This window comes from Moschus berezovskii, chromosome 9 (genome assembly GCF_049115385.1).
Source record: "Moschus berezovskii isolate FMDL1 chromosome 9, NW_MosBer_1.0, whole genome shotgun sequence".
Classification (NCBI taxonomy): domain Eukaryota; kingdom Metazoa; phylum Chordata; class Mammalia; order Artiodactyla; family Moschidae; genus Moschus; species Moschus berezovskii.
The window spans coordinates 89,425,986-89,448,848 of NC_142468.1; the positions used below are offsets into that span (position 1 = coordinate 89,425,986).

The 22,863-nt window shown below is 38.7% G+C and overlaps 1 protein-coding gene across 1 annotated transcript in view; it reads left to right on the top strand.

The window, feature by feature from the left end:
- IQCH (IQ motif containing H) overlaps positions 1–22,863 on the top strand; it is a 247,554-nt gene that overhangs the window by 23,247 nt on the left and 201,444 nt on the right. Inside the window, exon 5 of the mRNA XM_055436103.2 lies at positions 13,804–13,920. Coding sequence (XP_055292078.2) covers positions 13,804–13,920 — 117 coding nt within the window. The remainder of the gene's footprint in view (positions 1–13,803; positions 13,921–22,863) is intronic.

Consider the following 22,863-nt stretch of genomic DNA (forward strand, 5'->3'; position numbering starts at 1 on the left):
ATATTATATTGGTTGGTTTTGCCATACATTGACATGAATTCGCCCCGGGTTTACATAAGTTCCCCCTCCTGAACCCCCCTCCCACCTCCCTCCTCCCTTTCTCCTCCCTCTGGGTCATCCCCGCATGCCAGCCCTGAGCATCCTATAACATGCATTAACCTTGAACTAGTGATTTGTTTCACATATGACAACATACGTGTTTCAATGCCATTCTCCCAAATCATCCCACCCTCACCCTCTCCCACAGAGTCCCAAGGACTGATCTATACATCTGTGTCTCTATTGCTGTCTCGTATACAAGGTTATCATTTGCATCTTTCTAAATTCCATATATATGCGTTAGTATACTGTATTGGTGTTTTTCTTTCTGGCTTACTTCACTCTGTATAATAGGCTCCAGTTTCATCCACCTCATTAGAACTGATTCAAATGTATTCTTTTTAATGGCTGAGTAATACTCCATTGTGTATATGTACCAAAGCTTTCTTATCCATTCGTCTGCAGATGGACATCTAGGTTGCTTCCATGTCCTGGCTATTATAAACAGTGCTGCAATGAACATTGGAGTACATGTGTCTCTTTCAATTCTGGTTTCCTCGGTGTGTATGCCCAGGAGTGCGATTGCTGGATCATATGGCAGTTCTATTTCCAGTTTTTTGAGGAATCTCCACACTGTTCTCCATAGTGGCTGTACTAGTTTGCATTCCCACCAACAGTGTAAGAGGGTTCCTTTCTCTCCACATCCTCTCCAGCATTTATTGCATGTAGACTTTTGGATAGCAGCCATTCTGACTGGTGTGAAATGGTATCTCATTGTGGTTTTGATTTGCATCTCTCTGATTATGAGGGATGTTGGGCATTTTTTCATGTGTTTGTTAGCCATCTGTATGTCTTCTTTGGAGAAATGTCTGTTTAGTTCTTTGGCCCATTTTTTGATTGGGTCATTTATTTTTCTGGAATGGAGCTGCAGGAGCTGCTTGTATATTTTGGAAATTAATTCTTTATCAGTTGCTTCATTTGCTATTATTTTCTCCCATTCTGAAGGCTGTCTTTTCACCTTGCTTATAGTTTCCTTTGCTGTGCAGAAGCTTTTGATTTTAATTAGGTCCCATTTGTTTATTTTTGCTTTTATTTCCAATATTCTGGGAGGTGGGTCATGGAGGATCCTGCTGTGATTTATGTCGGAGAGTGTTTTGCCTACGTTCTCCTCTAGGAGTTTTATAGTTTCTGGTCTTACATTTAGCTCTCTAATCCATTTTGAGTTTATTTTTGTGTATAGTTTAGGAAGTGTTCTAGTTTCATTCTTTTACAAGTGGCTGACCAGTTTTCCCAGCACCACTTGTTAAAGAGACTGTCTTTTCTCCATTTTATATTCTTGCCTCCTTTGTCAAAGATGAGGTGTCCATAGGTGCGTGGATTTATCTCTGGGCTTTCTATTTTGTTCCATTGATCTATATTTCTGTCTTTATGCCAGTACCATACTGTCTTGATGACTGTGGCTTTGTAGTAGAGCCTGAAGTCCGGCAGGTTAATTCCCCCAGTTCCATTTTTCTTCCTCAAGATTGCTTTGGCTATTCGAGGTTTTTTGTATTTCCATACAAATTGTGAGATTATTTGTTCTAGTTCTGTGAAAAATATCGTTGGTAGCTTGATAGGGATTGCATTGAATGTATAAATTACTTTGGGTAGTATACTCATTTTTACAATATTTATTCTTCCAGTCCATGCACATGGTATATTTCTCCATCTATTAGTGTCCTCTTTGATTGCTTTCAGTATCTATTCTAAATATAATAGTTTTCATCTACCAGCCCCAGACTCCCAGTCCATCCCTCTCCTGCCCGCCACCCCTTTGGCAACCACCATTCTGTTCTCTGTGTCTATGAGTCTATTTCTGTTCTGTTATTTTGTTTCTTAAGTCTTCATTAATCTAAAGCAGAGGGACTCTGTGTGTTCATTGCTGTAACCGGTTACTAGGCAGTGCCCAGGCTGGAACAGGCTCTCGGCAGATGCAGCACGGTGGTCCGAAGCGTGGGTTTGCGCCCCACACGAGCTCTCCGCCACCCACCATTTGTGCCTCAGCAAGTCACCGAAGCGCCCCGTGCCTCAGCTCCCACCTGCAAAACGGGCTCTGTGATGCCCCGTTGGAAGGATAAGTGAAGGAACATGCACATGTTTATAACAGTGCCCCAAACCTGGTGAATGCTGTGTAAGTGTTCATTCTTCTCAACAAATAATCAGAAGAACGAACACTCACATAGCATTCACTAGGCATGGGGCACTGTACCTGATGTGTACCAGGCACTATTTCAGGCATCAACCGAACTTCTCTATTCTCAGGGGGCTTACATTCTGGTTAGGATAAGGTAGTCATTAGGAAAACAGAAAACCGTTTGAAAAATAAACAAAGAATATGTTAGTTTGTGAGAGAACAGTTAGGGTAGGAACATAGGGAGTGTTGGGATGGTCTCAGTTGTAAGGTGACACTTGAGCAGAAATCTGATGGACATGAGGGAGCAAGGCATTGTGCAAATACCTGGAAGAAGAGTATCCCAAGCAGAGAAGACAGAACCGCTAAAGACCCTGAATTAGGAGCGTGAACTAGAATTAGCGAGGAAGATGGAGAGGAGTGTACAAGGAGCAGAGAAGTAGGAACGGGGTAGAGGTCAGATCTTACAGACCATTGTGAGGACTGCAGAGATCCTGAGTTAGACGGGAGGCTTTTCCCCAGGGGACCGACTGGGTATGATTTACAATTGACAAGAATCCCTCTGACTATCATGTGGAGACTGTGATGTAGAAGGACAAGGGTGGAGGCAGGGAAGCCATGCAGGAGCCTGTGTTAGCCATGATGATGAAGTCATATCTCACCCTCGCGACATTTCTGAAGGAAGGAATTACTGTTATCCCCATTTGACAGATGAGCGTACCAAGGATTAAGAGATGATAGTAATTTAAAACTAAGAAACAGGAGAACTAGGATTCAGACTCAGCTCGTGTAACCTCAGAGTGCTGGCTTTTCCTCACTAGTGTTAAAAATACAAACCCTGACCTCCATCCCTGTGTTTGCCACAGGAAAATTTACAACTTGAAACTTGGGGAGAATAAAGAAAGCAGCTGAATAAATTGCTGATTTTTTAAAATTATTTACATAAAATGTCCTAACCATCCCCAGAAGTATCCTCAGATATGTCCCTCTGCTGCTGCTAAGTCACTTCAGTCGTGTCCGACTCTGTGTGACCCCATAGACAGAAGCCCACCAGGCTCCCCCATCCCTGGGATTCTCCAGGCAAGAACACTGGAGTGGGTTGCTATTTCCTTCTCCAATGTGTGAAAGTGAAAAGTGAAAGTGAAGTCGCTCAGCCGTGTCCGACCCTTAGCGACCCCACGGACTGCAGCCTACCAGGCTCCTTCATCCATGGGGTTTTCTAGGCAAGAGTACTGGAGTGGCTTGCCATTGCCTTCTCCATATGTCCCTCTACACTCTCCCAAAAAGGGACTTCCCTGGTGGTTGAGTGGCTAAGACTCCACACTCCCAGTGAAGGGGGTTTGATTGCTGGTCAGAAAACTAGATCCCACATGCTGCAACTAAGACCAGTGCAGTCAAATAAATCTTTAAAAATAAATAAATAAATTTTCCCAAAGAAACTTTTCAATGCGATGCTCCTGATAAAAGTCACCTTTTTACTTTCTGATTTGTTGCAGTGACACCAAAACGGCAATGGTGAAGCCACATTAGAATTATTCATAATACACTATTACACTCTGTCATGTGCAATGCTGTTTTTTTGTAATTAGTTACCATTCAGGTGGTTTACATACATAAAGAGGTTTATGCTTTACAGTATACATAAGTTGTGGCTAATGGGACAGGTAATTAAACATGGTATTTGGGATTATTTCTATTAAAAATGGGCAAAAGTAGGCCCTTAGGCCTATATCTTCTAATAACACTGTTTCTATGAGAAGATTCAAGTACGTATGTATTTATGACTCATAGCATCTTTTCCAGAATCATAAGCTATTTATTACAACTGAAAAGCATACTTAAAATTTATTATTAATATATGGTATTCTGTGGTTCAGTGACATTTCAAAGATGGCATCCCAAATTTCTCCTGCCTCTCTCCCTGGCTTATCAGGGGATGCTAACTTCTGGTCATGTAGGGGGACCTCATTCCCTGGCCACCAACTCATGAGAGTTGCTTGTAGCAAAGATAGGGAGGTTGTGGAATTAGCAGTTAGCCCCTGTGCCATGAAAATTGGACAGGATGTCACCTTTGGCACACACTACTGCTATAAGCTGATGACTGTGTCACCATGGCATATTGTAAGAATAACAGAAACATAGTAAAAACAAACAATGTCTTTCCTCACAGGTGTGCTATTTCATTTCTGCAAATGTTTTGATGTTAATGCTACTATGTGTTAGGTGCTAGAATTCAGATTTTACTGCTGTCGATGTTCACAGCCCGTAGTCAGGCATCCTACAGACGGAGTTGCAAGTGTGATATTAGAGGTTTGGCAGAAGTACTCTGGCTAGGGGGATATACTGAATGCCTGAGCTTGTTGTACCCAGTAAGTACGTCATCTCTGAAGTCTGTTTCAAACACAGCAATCTCTGACCTCCATGTCCTGGCCTGACAGTTCACATAATATGTTCTTCCAACAGTTCTTCATTACCGTGAGGACATTCAATCCACTGACCCCTCATTATTTATTTATCACTTTTGTCTTACTGTACTTGATTTCTTAACTAGATTAGATTGATGGCTGTGGCAGAAATTCTTTTTTTTTTTTGGTGATTAATTTATTTTTTATTGGAGGCAAATTATTTTACAATATTATATTGGTTGGTTTTGCCATACATTGACATGAATTCGCCCCGGGTTTACATAAGTTTCCCCTCCTGAACCCCCTCCCACCTCCCTCCTCCCTTTATCCTCCCTCTGGGTCATCCCCGCATGCCAGCCCTGAGCATCCTATAACATGCATTGACCCTGAACTAGTGATTCGTTTCACATATGACAACATACGTGTTTCAATGCCATTCTCCCAAATCATCCCACCCTCACCCTCTCCCATAGAGTCCCAAAGACTGTTCTATACATCTGTGTCTCTTTTGCTGTCTCGTATACAAGGTTATCATTTGCATCTTTCTAAATTCCATATATATGCGTTAGTATACTGTATTGGTGTTTTTCTTTCTGGCTTACTTCACTCTGTATAATAGGCTCCAGTTTCATCCACCTCATTAGAACTGATTCAAATGTATTCTTTTTAATGGCTGAATAATACTCCATTGTGTATATGTACCAAAGCTTTCTTATCCATTCGTCTGCAGATGGACATCTAGGTTGCTTCCATGTCCTGGCTATTATAAACAGTGCTGCAATGAACATTGGAGTACATGTGTCTCTTTCAATTCTGGTTTCCTCGGTGTGTATGCCCAGGAGTGCGATTGCTGGATCATAGGGCAGTTCTATTTCCAGTTTTTTGAGGAATCTATAAAACTCCTAGAGGAGAACGTAGGCAAAACACTCTCCGACATAAATCACAGCAGGATCCTCCAAGACCCACCTCCCAGAATATTGGAAATAAAAGCAAAAATAAACAAATGGGACCTAATTAAAATCAAAAGCTTCTGCACAGCAAAGGAAACTATAAGCAAGGTGAAAAGACAGCCTTCAGAATGGGAGAAAATAATAGCAAATGAAGCAACGGATAAAGGATTAATCTCCAAAATATACAAGCAGCTCCTGCAGCTCAATTCCAGAAAAATAAATGACTCAATCAAAAAATGGGCCAAAGAACTAAACAGACATTTCTCCAAAGAAGACATAAAGATGGCTAACTATCACATGAAAAAATGCCCAACATCCCTCATAATCAGAGAGATGCAAATCAAAACCACAATGAGATACCATTTCACACCAGTCAGAATGGCTGCTATCCAAAAGTCTACAAGCAATAAATGCTGGAGAGGATGTGGAGAGAAAGGAACCCTCTTACACTGTTGGTGGGAATGCAAACTAGTACAGCCACTATGGAGAACAGTGTGGAGATTCCTCAGAAATTCTTAATTCCCTATCCAATATTCATCTGACATCTGCATTACCATAAACTGTGATTTTGTTCAGGATGGCATCATGCCAAGAGGAATAATTATCCTCATTTCTGAGCCCTTTTTGCAGTTAAGTATGACCATGTGTCCCAGTTCTGTCCAGTGGGCACTGAGTGGCAGTCTCCTGGAGTTGGTTCTAGGGGATGTTTTGCTTTCCTGATGAAAGGGTATAGTAACAACTGGCATGTCCCTTCTCCCCTTCCTTTCTTTCTCTCCCCTGAACACAGCCATGACATCTGGAGTTTCAGCAAGCATCTTGCAACCATGAGGTGACAAGCACAAGAACAAAAGGCAACACTCTGAAGATGGTTAGGACATAAAGGAGGAAAGGGACTGGGCCCCAAAGGTTTTCCTGAGCTGCAGATTTTTAGCTAGCTATATGACTGCCCAATAGAAAGATCCCATTTTTCAGTGTCCCTTGCAGTTGGACATAGCCATACAATCAAGTATTGGCTAATGAAATGTTGTTATTGTTTAATCACTAAGTCGTGTCTGACTTTTTTATGACCCTCTGGACTGTAGCCTGCCAGTCTCCTGTCCATGGAATTTTCCAGGCAAGAATACTGAGGAGGTTGCCATTTCCTTATCCAGTGAAATATCAGGGGTGAGTATTTTGGGAAATTTTCTGGAAACCTCCTTAAAAGATATCTGACTTTTGCTCTTCAATCCTTTTCTTCTCCTTTCTCTATTCTGCTGCCTGGAATGGAGCTGTGTTGGCTGGGACTCTTGCAGCCATCTTAGGCCAGGAGGAAGAGGCCCATATATTAGGGATAGCAGAATACTAAATTGAAAGGGGCCTGGTCCCTAGCAACTTCCTGGACTTCCAGACCAACCCTGAACATCCTGTCTCTGGACTTCATATACATGAGGACAATAAATTTGGTTTTATTGAAGTAATATTCTTTTAATTTTCAGTCACATAGACAAACAGCCCTATTCCCATTACCATTATCCTTTTATAACTATATTTAATTCCTCTATCTCTAGATTTATGTTTTATGTCTTCTACCTTGTCAGAGTGGAAGAAATGTCCCTTCTCTTGTTAAAGCCAGCCTCTTATTTAGCTTAACTATTCCAGTTATTCCCCTCTCATCAATCATTGATTTCTGACTTCTCCATCATCCCCAGATCTTTGTGTGACTATTCCATTCAGGCCTCGGTATACTTGTCACCTCCTCAGAGAGGCTCTCCTTGACCACCATGTTTCAGGCAGCCTTCCATTCTCCTAGGGTATTTTATTTAGAGCACTTATAGAAATGTGAAATTAAGTCTATATCTGTTTACATGGTTATAAACTGATTCCTCTCATTCCTTCAAGAATGTAAGATCCCTGTGGACAAAAACTTGTTTTTATTCACCAACACCTCGATAAGGCTTTCCATAAATGTTGGAATGAATGAATGAATTTTGTTGGGAGTAGAGAAGGAGAGGTGGAAGTTAGGGGGAGATCTCCTAGAGGAGGTTGCACCTGATCCAAGTTTCAGTGTTAGTGTGAAAAGACTCTGATGCTGGGAAAGGTTGGGGGCAGGAGGAGAAGGGGACGACCGAGAATGAGATGGCTGGATGGCATCACTGACTCTGTGGACATGAGTTTGAGTGAACTCCGGGAGTTGGTGATGGACAGGGAGGCCTGGCGTGCTGTGATTCATGGGGTCGCGGAGAGTCGGACACGACTGAGCGACTGAACTGAACTGAACAGTGTGCCCAGAGAACAGCTGAAGGTTGGGGGAGAAGAGGACATTCCCAGAAAATGGAACAGCCTGCTCACATGTAGAGGTGGAGAGAACATTTTATATGTGGAGGCTGGCTGGTCACTGAGCAGTCGTGAGGAAGTGGCAGAACACAGGGCTGGAAAGTAGGAAGGGTCCCTCTAAAGGAAACCACTAGAGGCGAGATACATGTTTCAGTTAGTAACCAGAGGTTCAGTCATACTGGAGGTCATGCAGACTCAAGGAGACCTGTAATAATCAATGAGGGCACAGATCAGAGCAGTGCCTGTGGGTATTGTAAGAGGAAGTAAAGGATCTGACAGATAGGAAGCTGAATCAAGAGTGTATCAGCCAACATTTCTTTGTGATGTGGCAGCATGTTACGATGGAAAGAGATTTTTGAAGACAGAGACATAAGCAAAGTCCTACGTCTTCACTTTGGGGTAATATCACTTTGCCATTTATCCTCACTGGTAAGGAGGATAATTTCATACACTCCCTCTTGCCATTTTGAGGACTAAAGTACATCATTTGGATTATGACAACCCCCGACATATTATGGTGCCTGGCACAAAATGGGAGGTGAATAAATGTTAGCTCTCTCCCCTGACCTTCCTCTTGTTCTACAATTCAACTCCTACCAGAATCAGAAAACAGGGTGGGCACATCTGAATGGAGTTTAAATCTTAAGGTTTTGTGAACTTGAGGCACCTGGACTTTTAGAAGCAGCTTGGGGTTAAGTGATGCTGTGATTGTTGGTCCCCTAGCCTATATATATAAAAGAGGGGATATCATAAAGCACAGACGTATTATCACACCTAACACTTAATATCACATTTGCCTGTAATACAGGAGACACAAAAGACTCTGTCTTAGTCCCTGGATTGGGACGATCCCCTGGAGAAGGAAATGGCAACCCACTTCAGTATCCTTGCCTGAAAAGCCCCATGGACAGAGGAGCCTAGCAGGCTACAGTCCAAACGGTCACAAAGAGTCGGACATGACTGAGTGAGCACAATCCTATGTAATTCTCAGTCCACGTTCAGTCTTCCCCAATTATCTTAAAACTATTTTTCTATTGTTTGTTTGAATCAGGATGTAAAAAATGTCTGCACATTGCATTTTTTGTTGTTGTTGTTGTTTATTTATTCACTGAAGCATAGTTGTACAGTATAAGTTACAGGTGTACAATAGAATGATTCTCAATTTTTAAGGTTCTAGTTATTATAGAATATTGACAGTATTCCCTATGTTGTACAATATCATGTGTTGCATTTGTATCTCATTTTATCTGTAATGGTTTGCTTCATGAAAATAGTCACCATTGTAAGTCAACTATACTTCAGTTTTTAAAAGGTCACTTATTTAAGAAATCAGGTTATTTCTCAAATAGGTTCACCACCCGCTTAGTGTGAATTTGGCTGACTATAATCTCATGGTGTCACTTTACATGTTCCCCTGTCCCTAGTATTTCTTGTAAACTAGCAGTTCTATCTCAGAGAAGGAAATGGCAACCTACTCCAGTGTTCTTGCCTGGAGAATCCCAGGGACGGGGGAGCCTGGTGGGCTGCCGTCTATGGGGTCGCACAGAGTCGGATACAACTGAAGCGACTTAGCAGCAGCAGCAGTTCTATCTGGGCTTCCCTGGTGACTCAGGTAGTAAAGAGTCCACCTGCAATGTGGGAGACCTGGGTTCGATCCCTGGGTTGGGAAGATCCCCTGGAGGAGGGAATGGCAACCCACTCCAGTATTCTTGCCTGGAGAATCCCCATGGACAGAGCAGCCTGGAGGGCTACAGTCCATGGGGTCACAAGGAGTCAGACCCAGCTGAGCACAGTACAGTACCAGTTCTATGGAAGCTTGATTGGATGCAGGTAACATCTTTTTGGTGGCAATACTTCACAGGTGGTACCATGCACTTGCTTTTACTGTTTATCAGGAGGTAGTTTCTTTTTTCTTTTAGTGATGTTAAGATTGATCTGTAAGTCTGTGTATTACCAGCTTGATCTAGTCTTGTATAAAGTTCCCCACTTTATACCCAATGATATTAGCAAAAACTGATATTTATCTAATTATTTCATTAGGGATTGCAAAGTGATGATTTTATAATTCTATCATGCCTTCTGCATTTATTAGCTTCTCTGAAGAACTTTCCCTTAGCAACTCTTTGGTGAATCTGAAAAACAGATTTTTCAGGAAAAGCAGAATAAATACATGATTCTTTCTTTCATATATCTACTTTCAGATTAATTGATCTGTTTTATCAATTAGGTTTTTGGGAAGGGGAAATATTAAGAACTATGGATTTTTATATATTTGAGGTGTTTCAGTGCATAAAGTATTACTTGTAGGATACTGAATAGTACTTTATCATTTGTGAGATACTTAACACACATTGGGCTTCCCTGGTGGCTCAGAGGTTAAAGCATCTGCCTGGAATTCGGGGGACCCAGGTTCGATTCCTGGGTCGGAAAGATACCCTGGAGGAGGGCATGGCAACCCACTCCAGTGTTCTTGCCTGGAGAATCCCAGGGACGGAGGAGCCTGGTGGGCTATAGTCCCGGGGTCGCAAAGAGTCGGACACGACTGAGCAACTTTACTTAAGACACATTAGTCACTTAAACTTCACAAACAACCCCGTGAAGGTAAGGTATTATTAATATTACCCAGTTTTACAAATGAAAAAATCTAGATCATATAGCTTGAAGTAGGATTTAGTGCCTATTGTTCTTTCAATTAAATATGATATTGGTTGAAAGAATCAGACCATTAAAGGTGACTGGATTCTTTTTCTTCTGAGATTAAATAGCAGACACCTTTAACCAGTGGGACTATGGTACTAACCAGTGTACACTTTGGAAGGCATTGCTTGTGGCAAACACTGTTGAGAATAATGTTATGCTGATAATACTGTAACTTAGTAAATAGCTTGTCTCAACTTTGTTTGTGAAGCATTTCAATTTTGATTACTCTGTGTGGGATCTACTGCTCAGATGTATGTCATTTTATGGTCTGCTCATGTCTGGGGAGCTGGTATTATGTGCTGCCTAGTGTTTTTAATTCAGAGCTTCTTTTGAAAGAAACCTTAGCCTCTTATGTTCAAGCCCTAGTTTTAATAGCATAAGCTATTTCCTTCTTATATCGCTTTGTGGGCACAGTAATAAAATAAATACCACAGAATCACTGATGAGATGAAGACTGAGCTCCCTGCTTCTGTGCAGCCATGTAGGTAAAACGGTAATTGGCTCTGATAATAACTTTTCTTCTTACAAACCGAAGTCTAAATGAGAGTCACATTTGATATATCTGCTTGTAATTACTATCAAAAGGAGAGAATACAAAGTTTAGATTGTTTAGTGACTCAAGATAGATTAAATTGCTGTCTTTTCTTGAACAATTTAAGAAAATTTTCTTAAATTATTTCTGATATTTATCTTACTGTTGGCAAAAAATGATCATCTTCCAGAACATTGCTTTTATGCGTAATGGAATGATTAATTTTGTTTTTTAAGATCTACAGTTGTTTTCCTTGAAAAACCTTATTACTGGGTCTGATAATTTATGCTCATATTTTCCTATACCTCTCTGTAGATAGTTTGTAAGATAAATTTAGGTTATGCATGTATATGGCAGTGATTTTCAGTGAGACCATTTGACATTTTTATATCATTTAAATGTAGACTTAATATTTTTTAAAAGGGGAATTAAATCACATGTGCTACATATTATTTTGATATATCCATGCTTTGGTGTCAAAAGGGTAAATAATAGAATATTAATATTTAAAGGATCTTTCTATTGGTTTAGAAACTAATAAAAAATTGCTATTACAACCTGGCATTTCTGTTGAATTTTTGCTTACATGTCGATTTCTTTCCAGAAATATCTGTGTCCAGTGCCACAGAAATGTAAAAATGGAAGGGAACAACTAGATTTTAATGCCAGTTTTAACAATGATTCTAAATTTGATCATTTTGTTTCTACACCAGTCCTATAGCCATGCAAAGTTGATGGAGCAAAATAAAACTAAGAAAATGGCTATGGTCCACTGAGCCAATGATCCCAGAGTTAAAAAGTTCTAACAAAGCTTAGACATGATAGATGAAGCTATTACCATCAATTGTATCCAGAATACACATTTAAAAAACACCCTAATTACAGAAGCCACATCCAGTCAATATAATACATATTAGCAATTTCCCCATCCTTGGTAGGATGGAAATTATTCTGAAAGTTTAATTAAGAAGGAAAAAATTATGTTCAGGTATTAATTTCAATAAAAGAGGCTCTCAGCTTTCATGCAAAAACCCTGGAGTAGTGCTGTACATGTGGGTTACCCACAGAAGGAAAGCCATTTGTAATTAGGCACTACGTTATTTTTGTCACCACACGGACTTTAAAGAGAGAGAAAAGCTGTGCCTTATTTGTAACCTGTGTTCCTGCATGAGTTAAAGTGCAAAATTGAGTGCAGTTACTTGGAGATTTTGTCTAAAAACTATTTTTAAAAAAATAAAAGGAAGGTTTGGAGGCTGTATTAAGAAATAACTTATCTAGACAACATGCATTCCAAAGGTGTTTTTGTAGTCTTCCCCTTCACTTTGACCTCAGGCACAGGCCATGTATGAGTGCTTAGGATCAAAGAAATTACTGCAGCATGAGCTAATCTGTCTGATTCCTATAACCGTTTTAACAATTGCATCAGATCACCCTCAAAACTAGCAGTATATTGAAAGGAAATCAGTGTTTTTAATTGCTCACAACACCTCCTTTTTAAAAAAGTCACAAAGGCCACACATTGTATGATTTCATTTATAGGAAATATCCAGACTGAGCACATCCAAGAGAAAGAAAGCTGATTACCAGTTGCCAGGCTCTGGGAGGAGGAGGGGATGAGCAGTGATTGTTAATGAGTATGAGGTTTCTTATTGGGGTAATGAAAATGTTCTGGAATTAAGGTAGGGGTGATGGTAGTACAACATTGTGAATATGCTAAAGTTCACTAAATTTAAAACTCCTAAAAGACTTCAGAAACTCTTGGTACTACCATATTCTGTAAGTGTCAGCTTACCTTTTAGCATCAGTGCATAGAAGGCTACCTTTTAAAAAAGGTAGCATGCTACCTTTTAGCATAGAATTCAAAACATGGGAGGGAGGTGTTGGGGGCTGATAATTCGATGGGAGGCTGTCACATCTAGTGCCACATTTTGCAAATAAAGAAACTGACTTCCAAAGAAGGAAAGTGACTTACCCAAGGTCACGTGCAGACAGTCCAGGGTAGAGCGAGACTGGATTGCAGGTCTCCAGTCACCTGTCCGGTGCCCCTTCCCACCACCACTATGCTGCTACTCTGGTAGTTTATCTCAGCAGGAACTCACTTGAATTATTTTAAATGGAGAACACATGGTTCAAATGAGATGTGTGGGTTTTGTTTTTTTCCAATGAAAGCATACATTTTCCCTATAAAATAGCAAAATCTCTATGAAGGAGGAGATACATTTGTTGTGGTAAATTTACCAAGTCCTAACTGAGATTTACCTGTAAATGTCCCTTGAGAAAAGTGGCCACATTAACAGACCAAGGGAGCCCTCTACCTGCATAGTTGTAGTATAGATTTCATTGGCAAAATTCTTGACCTGGAAAGCTAAAACTAAATCGAGACCAGGTGTTCTACCCTTTGTCCACCTTGGTTGGCTTCTAGCAGTATTTGGAGAAAATGAACGGTGTCCAAGGATGGATTTTTATGAGTAACAGAGATACAGAGAGGAAAATCTGCAGAAAATTTCTTTTCTGTGAATAAAAGACAAATTAGTCACCTAAATAAAAGACCTAAAGATATACATATTTTTTTTCCAGTGAGAATTACATTAAAATAATTATTCTCAAAGAACTTTATACTCCTTTGAGGATATAAAATGTTAGCAAGCATTTTTGTTCATCCGGCATGAAACTTTCATTGTTTCTTTGTTTCAGCGAAAGACAGGGTTGAATATAAAAATCATGCAGGATCCTGAAAGCATTCACCACAGAGCTGCTGTAAATGCGACCTATGGAATCAGTTTGCCATACATTAACCAGAGAAAAGCAAGTGTAAGTAATGAGTGGTTTTAATGAGCTCTTATTTTTTAGAATTAAAATTCATTCACTGGTGCTATAAGACATAAGGTAGATTTTAAGAATTGAATCCTTTTGTCCTTAGAATTTTTTGGCATGGCAAAAAATGAAATGGAGTGGCATTCATTCTGTTTGTAATTAGAAATAATGAAGAAAGTGTAAACTTCTTTTTAAAAGATCTGTGTATAGATCATTCGAATTTTTCTATTTTATCTGATATCCCTAAATAAGCTAGTACCATAATTTTAACTAGTACCAAAATTTAACAAGAGGAAATAATTTAACAACAAAAAGAACACAGAGCTGTTAAATATTTTATTTCGTGTACAGGCTTCTCCTAGAAAAAGAAAAAAAACAACAACAGCAGCAGCAAGGCGTGAGCTTCAATGGTGTATGTTCATATAATAGGCAAAAATTTAAGAATATCATTCTAAATCTGAAGAAAGTAGGGGTTGATCCTTTATGTCAGCAAAATTATGAGAAGGAAAAATAATAACAAGGAGACTGTCATTAAGGATTCTCAATCTGTGCCTATTTTTGCCATAGACTTGCTGCTGAACGTCCCAAAGCAAGGATTGTACTCTTTCTGTGTTTCAGGGTTTTCTTAGAAGAATCAAGAGTAGTGCTTGATTTTAATTGGAAAAATTATTTTATTTGAGATCATTTCTAATATTGAAAATAATTACTAAAGTGATGTCTATAATTTTTAAATACATTTTTTTTAACCTTTGGCTTCTCTCCAAAGCTCTTAAATGTATCCTTCAGTGAAATAAAAACTGAAATCAAGATTAATTTTAGAATTAAATTGCAAAGCCATTTCTAACCAGCATAATAGTCTCTTAATCTTTCAAATTTCCTACATAGACATTTTCAACTGCCTACTTCATTCATGTAACCTTGAAATATATTTTTAGTTTCTTTATATGTGCTTTATGTTATTCTAACAGGGCTGGTTTAAGAGCATTTTCTCATAGAAATCCTTTTATAGCCTAAGAAATAACTAGAAAGTTAGATATTTTTATTCCTGCTGAAACTTTATTTAAAATGTCACTGTGAATAATGTGAAAGAGTTTTTATCTGCTTCCCGTGAGCCCAAAGCCCTTGAAAGAAAAATATTATTTCTCTGGCTGTACAGACAGAAGCAGATTTCTCTTTTGTTGTTGTTGGTTTTCCCCATCAGTCTAGAATTAATATTGGCTTAGCTGGTGGAGCGCTGAGGCTTTGTAGCCCAAGGCAATTGCAGCATTTCATGCAAACTTTTTCTGATGAGTATTGAAGTTGAAAAAGGCATACCTCTAGATTTAGAGGGGATTAAGCTTTGCTTTAATGAATCTGAACAAAAATTCTGACATAAACAGGGAATTCAAAACTATATCCAAAATTTCCCAAGTAGGATATGTGCCTTGGATATTGTACCGTCGTCCTTAGAACACAGAGGACTTGGGAAAGCACTTGGCCTTGTAAGACATATAGGTAATGTATACTCATTGATTGTATTTAAGATCCTTTTTTCCCCCTGTAAAACTTGACTCCATAAAAATCTACACCAGATCACTTTAAAATGTAGATACTTTGTGTCCATCTTGCTCAAACTATTCGCATTTCAATCAAAATAGTTGACCCTATCATTTTATGTTGATATATGTACAGACGATGGTACTAACTGAAAAACATATTTTCATTTTAGATTTGTAAAACAAGCATTGTGCAAAAAGTCCTATGAAAGAAATATTCCAGTGTTTGGCTTTAAACAATCATGTGGAATACTTGGGAATAAAAACAGTTGTGATTTACCACTTATGAAAATGTTTTTGAAAGCACTTACCCAAACTGAAGCAATGTGTCTAGCATTATGATGTATAGTTAATTAGAAAAACAGCATCAGAACTAATTGCTTTTTATAACCACTCTAAACACTCAAAGGGGATTATTATTTGGCTGCTGAGGGCCATGTGTTTCCTTACTTTTTATGAAACTTGAACAGCTTGTCAAAAGCCTATAAGTAATCTTAGATACTTTTGACAGAGCAAATTTGAATTCGTTGCTAATTTACATTACCAGTTCCCAGAAACCGGTGTTTTCTCCATTTTATGAAGAGGTATATACTTTCTGATAATCATAGGCTGATGAAAAGATTTTAGTGCATTGAAAACACATATACTCTACATATACATACACCTGCCCCCACAAAACTGCCTTCAGAATTATATATCCTGTAACTCTGTGTAAAAGCAATTCACAAAAAAAGCATTAAAAGCAAAAGTCACTGATTTTTTTCAGTATATTAAATTTGCCAAATTAAAAACAAAAACCCTGTAACACAGTCTTGAGTAGAGCCTTACAGGTTTGGATAGACAAGAAGAAATCTCTGATTCTGTTCATACTTACTCACTGAGAGCAGTAGCAGCAGACTTTATAATGCAACACAGTAAAAGATCTACAGAAAATTTGACTTTGATTTATTTTTTTTAAAATAAGAGTTTCTTAAAAGGCTTGAAACATGTATCTGTTACCATGAATTTTAAAAGAACGATTATGAATGCATAACAAAATAGCCAAACAAAACATTGCTTTGAATTGCTGCACAAATAACTCTGATTATAACTGTTATGACCTAGAAAAGAATCATAAAAACATTTTTCTTTTTGGCAACGTATGAGTTGCTGTAGAATTATACCAGTTCTTTGGTCCCACTTTCCAAATAAATAAATATATAATGCAATGTAAACTTAGAATCTTTTATTTATTCATGAGGTTGAATTTAATACTATTATGATTTCTAGATTTTATGAGTCATATGTTATGCAGTGTTTTGCACTAACTTAGTTGGGTAGCAACCACACTTCACAAATCATAGTTTCATTCTTTACTGTTTCACTTGGGGTGTGAGTAGTAATCTCTCACTGAAAGCGCGTTCATTTCTGAAGTGATAAATTAATGGAATGTGAGGCAATTGTGTTAATGTCAAATAATTAGAAGAAGTTCCAGAAGTAAGGTGGGGGTAAGTAGGAGGAGTGGGGGCAGAAAGAAGGACTATTTCACAACATGACTGTGTTTTAAGCCCATGCATATGGCCACAATTACAGTCTCAACATAATTTGGCAACGGTAGCAGAATTAGATTTAAACAAATTGATGTTACACTGCAGTAATTCAGAATGAGCTTGTTGCATTTATAAACCATAACAAGAAGCAGAGTGAATTAATAAACCCTTCTTGTCACTAAAAATAAAAAAGGGAATAATTGCTGAGATGGAGTTAACTTAACAGATGACTATAGTCAGCATCCTTTCAGCCTAGATATGGGAAAGTGAAGGTCACCCCCATCTCAGATGACAAAGAGGGAACATTTTGTTGGTAAACAAATTAATCTTTTGAAAGGTCGCCATTTGTTTTAAGTTTTTATCCAGTTCTTGTCATCTGGAATCAGAGATTGACTGTCATTTCACTAGGCAGGGGTGCAGTTGAAGCAGACAAAGCTGCTTCTGTACATATCAGCATTCCTTGACAAAACCCGGTGCCTGATTGTGATGCTATGGGCTGCTGGTTTACAGCTGTCTCCGGACAAGAACGGAGGCCCACCCCTGAATTCCAATAAGATGGGCCTGCATATTCCGCCTGCTGTAAGCTGGCCCTCTGCCCACAAGTAAAATGTATTGTACTTCAAGCCAGCAATTATCTCTTTTACTTCCTTCTGTGCTGCTTCTGTTCCTTTTTTCCAAAAACAGATGTGGGTATTCACTCAAGTTCTGCATCTCTATTCTTTCCTACACCTGCCGGGGCAGAATTTTGACAGAGGTAGGGTTTGAGGGAGCCAGCAGACAATAATCAGACGGGATTTCTGTGAGAACAGTTTCAAAAGAAAATGTTGAATTTTCAAGAAATGTAGAGTCAGCATCTTGTCCCCCTCCCTTTCCCCAGGAGTATTTGGTAAATTAAATTAGTTGAACAAAAGGAAATAGCTTTAAAGACATTTAGAAATGCCACATCCTATTTATGACACACAGTCGTTACCCAAGAACTGCAATGGCATGTTCAACACCACCCATTTCTGTCACTAAAGAGAGCTTCCTCTTCAGGTTGTCTTGAAAGAGTTTCCAAGAAAACAGTGACTTTTCATGTTCTTCTTGACTCCTAGCCTACTCCACCAACATGGTGGTGATAGGGTGGTGTATTGCCTTTGGAGGCTGAGGTGATTGAGAACATTAGTTCTGCTTTGCTTTGGAGTGCTGACAAACCTGAAGAAAGTGATGTGGCAAAAGCCACTGGCTCATGTCTGGTTCTCTCACAAAAGCCCATCTGGAAGTGGGGAGAAGTAATTGGAGGCCATACCCTCATCAGGTAACGAACATTCTCTAAGTTCTCGTGAACACTGTTATTTCTAAGATCCTGCATGTGTTCCCAAACCAACCCCACACCAAACTCCAACCACTTTTTAGCTGGGAGCGTCACGTTTCTGGGTTAGACTGCCGGCTGTGGACTCTTATCAACAGAATGAGACCCTCATAGAATTGGCCTCCATTTCCTTATGGGTAAAATGTCCATGATAAAAGAATCTCATAGGATTATATTGAGGTGTTTTTTTTTTTTTTTTTGGCTGTGCTGGGCCTTAGTTGTGACACGCAAGGTCTTTCCTTGTGGCATTCGGACTCCAGAGAGCACAGGCTCAGTAGTTGCAGCACGGGCTCTCTAGTTGCAGCACACAGGCTTAGTTGCCCCACAGCAACTGGGATCTTAGTTCCCTGGCCAGGGATTGAACCTGTGTCCCCTGCATTAGAAGGCAGATTCTTAACTACTGGACTACCAAGGAAGTCCCAGGATTGTATTAAGATTTAAATGAAATAATTCAAAGGAGTTAGCAAAGGTTCTGGTACAAATAAGTGCTCTGAAAGTTTTAGTTATGGCTGTTGTCAGTCTTCACATATTGTCTTACGCCATGTTTTATACAGTCATTTAAAGCTTACATTACTGTAGGGGGTCAAGGGGGTGAACCAAAGTATTACTGAGGTTCCTGCCAGAGAGTCTGTTTAACATTTCACATGATGATGCCTTCTTTCCCATACTGCTGTGGGGACAGTTGTCTGGTCCCTTTGTCTGTTTTTCACATCCTCCGCTGTACCAAGCAGTGTTTTGCACATAATAGGAGAGGATTAATTGGTCTCATCCATCTAGTCCCCACACTGAAGCTGTGTTGCTTCTTGCCAAATCTGGAAGTGAAGTAATGGTTTTGCTGACTCTTAGTAGGCACAGGGCATCCTCCCACTTAGCCATCTGATGAAGTTTATCTGGTGAAACCCTCTTGTTCCTGGATTCTTGTAACAGCCTGGCCACTGACTGTTTCTACGAGCCAGTCACTCTAGTTCAGTTATTCTTATTTTCCTAGTTTATAAAATGGGGACGCTAGATGGGAGGCAGTTGGATGGGAAGAAGGGCTTGGAGTTGAATGGATCAGAGTTGGGTCCCATTTGCCATTTTCCAGTTGTGTAACCCTGGGTAAGCAAATTAACATCTCTGATTCTCTGTTTCCTTCTTTGTGAAATCAGAATAATGGTGTCTACTAAGCATGGGTGTTATGGGGATAATATAGATAATATATTATATATAACTATAATATAATTATATATATAACTATATATATATTATTATTATATTATAATTATCGATAATATATTAACATTGCTGGAACATAATAGGTGCTTAATAAGGTTCCTGTCTTTCTGGAAAATTAATGAATATTAAAAAGCTCATACTTCTCCCTTTTTTCACACCCTTGTGTCCAAAAAAGGATCTGATTTGGTTCTTTTCACGCTCCATTATAAGTGAGTAATAGGGTTTAACGCCCTGGTTTTCAAACTGTTACAGAGAGCTCCAGTGAGCTTCAGGGAGCCTGCAAGCATTTAATTCATATTTCATTTTTCTGATATTTAACCTGTTTTGAGGCATAATAAAGACCAAACCATACATATGTAAGTTAAACACCAAATTTTAATGCATTAGATAGCAATGGGTTAGTTTGTGCTGCTTGGTAAACTCCATGAGCACATGGGCATAAGTGTATGCATGGCGATGTATGTGCGTGCATACTTTGAATTTCTTTTAAGGATGTTTTTAAAATTAGATACGGTTTATCTGTGTACCAGTCATATTTTGAAATGCACATCCACTCATGTACACTCCTATAATAATCATATGAGATAAATAAGTGAAGATTAAATAAGCTAATACTTGTCAAGTTCTTAAAGTAGCTCCTAGCCCCAGGTAAGCATTCCATTAACATTAACTGGCATTAGTATTACATACAACACTGGCATTAGTATTACATAATATTACATACTATTCCCCATATTTATGTAATATTACATATTACATAATGTGCTCCCATCCATTAAAAGCCAGGGAAGCTCTCTGGTGCACATGTTTGGCACAGAATAATAGTGAACTGTACAATTACAATAATGCATATTGCATCATGATGATATAGTATCATAAACTGTTTCATTGCTCATTTTAAGTTTGGGTTGGGCCTTACTTGATTCAGAATGTGCTATACAATCTGAATTGGACATTGCAGGATTGTGGTGTTACTTTGTTTACATCTGCAGAGAAAAAGTCAGCAATAAAACATCATCTTGAAATTTTGGACTCAGGTGCAAAACAAGATTAGATTGTTTTGAAACTGAATGAATATCTGAAAAAGAAGGGTGCTGAGATATCGGAAAATAAATTAAAATTGGACATGATGAACATCTTAAAATGGTCCAGGGCACATTTGAAAAGTACTTTTGGTCATTCAGTTCTTCAATAATAACAACCCTCATGAAGTATGCCAGATACTGTGTTAAGTGCTTTATGTACACTGTCTTACTTAACTTTTACACCTATGATACAGATGCTGTTTTTGTAATCATTTACATGTGAGAAAGCTGAGATTAAGCTGCTTGCCTAAGGTTACAAAGTAAGGAATTGAGGATTCAAATTATTTATTCATCTACTTGTCAAATATCCCCAAATTAAGTACTTACCAGCTAATTTTTAATTACTGAGGAGTATGAAACGTTGTTAAATATCATTAGTGGTTCTACTTTGAAATAAAAAATTCCTACTAGTCTTTAAACTTCTGGATCATTTTAATTGAAGAAAATCCTTAGATAATAAATGTCATAACAAATCATTAGCTAGAAATTACTTATCTATTTATGTCAGGATTTTCTCCATCTTGTGCAGGCAAAATAAAATATAGAAATAAGGTGTATGCTTTGATAAATGTAAGGCTGCACTATTATCCATAAATCTTGATGTGATAATTTGTCGTTATCAAAATAGCCTGTTTCCAACGTTGTAAATACATATATATTCTTATTTACATACAATACAATATATAACATTATACTAAATTTGTATAAAACCTGCATCTATTTACCTATCAGCATTCTATTTAAAGTTACATCTGAAAAATAGATTCTACTACTGAATATAAATTTGAAAATCTTTGGCATAGAGAATTACCTCTCCCGGGAGTTTTTGTTTTTCAACAAGAGTAAATCCTCTATTTAATTAAGCCAAAGGAGTTAGACTCTATTAAGGGATTTCAAGCATGAGTGGACAAGGAGAAGAGGGATTTGGGGGGTGCGGGAAGAGACCCTTTGCATTGCCCTGGATTCATCCCAGGTCAGCAGCCACCTGCTAACTAGCTAGCCCTGCTCCCTGATGTGATCCACTGTCTTGGCACTTGTGACTTGGTCTTTGGACTTGTTTTCCATATTTGTTTGACTCTGTACTAAAAGGTTGTGTTTCTAACCTCATAGTTTGAAAGGCTAAAAATTTGAAAAGCTTTGTAAAGCTAAAAATTAGGCAGATTGGAGGGGCCTGAGTCAGCACTGTGATAAGTTTGACACAAAGGGTTTATGGATAAAACTGTACTTCAGTATAATTGGTTTCCAAAGTAAGTTATTATGCAATTATAAAACCATTATTCTAAGAAAGTATACATAGGCTTCACCAGTTTGCCAAAGGGGTTCATGACACCCATCCACAAAAGTTAGAACTCTTTGCGATAGATCAAACTTTCATTTCACACAAACTTCAAGTATGGGGCAAAGTATGCAGAGGAGTATCCTGAAAACTCTGTATTCTATATGGATTAAAGAGCTACTTCCTTCTCTCAATTGATTGCTCAGGAAACCCACCAAAAGGCTATATCTAGATTGCCACTTGGATTTTCATAAGAGTTGTGTCTTCATGGGTGAAAATATAAAACTTCATGTTTTTGTCTACTGTGGCTTTTTTATTGCAAGGAGGAAAGTGGAACAGTTACAAAAATGGTAATGCTTGCAATATTACAGTGAGTGGTCTGCTTAAAATGAAGCAAAGAAAAAATACCACAGCAAGTAGCACAACAGCATTAGCCACAAGAGAAATGGGCCTAATAGAATTGTTTTCTTAATCATAGCCCAGGTTAATTATCTACTGAGGGGTACTTGAGATGAAAAAATACTATTGCTGTGTTCTCCAATATTCTAACCCATTGTACCTTAAACTGTACTTGAATTCAAGTACACATTCTTGCTTTTTAAAACCTCTTTGGTAGAAAAGAAGCAAGTATCCACAATCCACAGTGATTCACCCTATACTTTCTTTAAAAGCACAGTTTCTGAATCAGAATGTGTAATGTAAGCCCAGGAGGTATTTACTTGGAGACGATACCTCTCATTAGGCTGTGGAGTTGGGATAATATGTCAGCAAAACACCTGATTTAATTCCCGTCTCTACCTTCGATGGTAATCTGAACAAATCTGTTTACGGTTGGTAACTAAGAGATCTGAAAGTGTGCAACCGTGCACGCACTTAGTGTAAAGAACCACAGATTGAGACAAAAGTCAGAGCACTAGGGTGCTCATCCTGCCTCTGCTGCTGCTTTAAG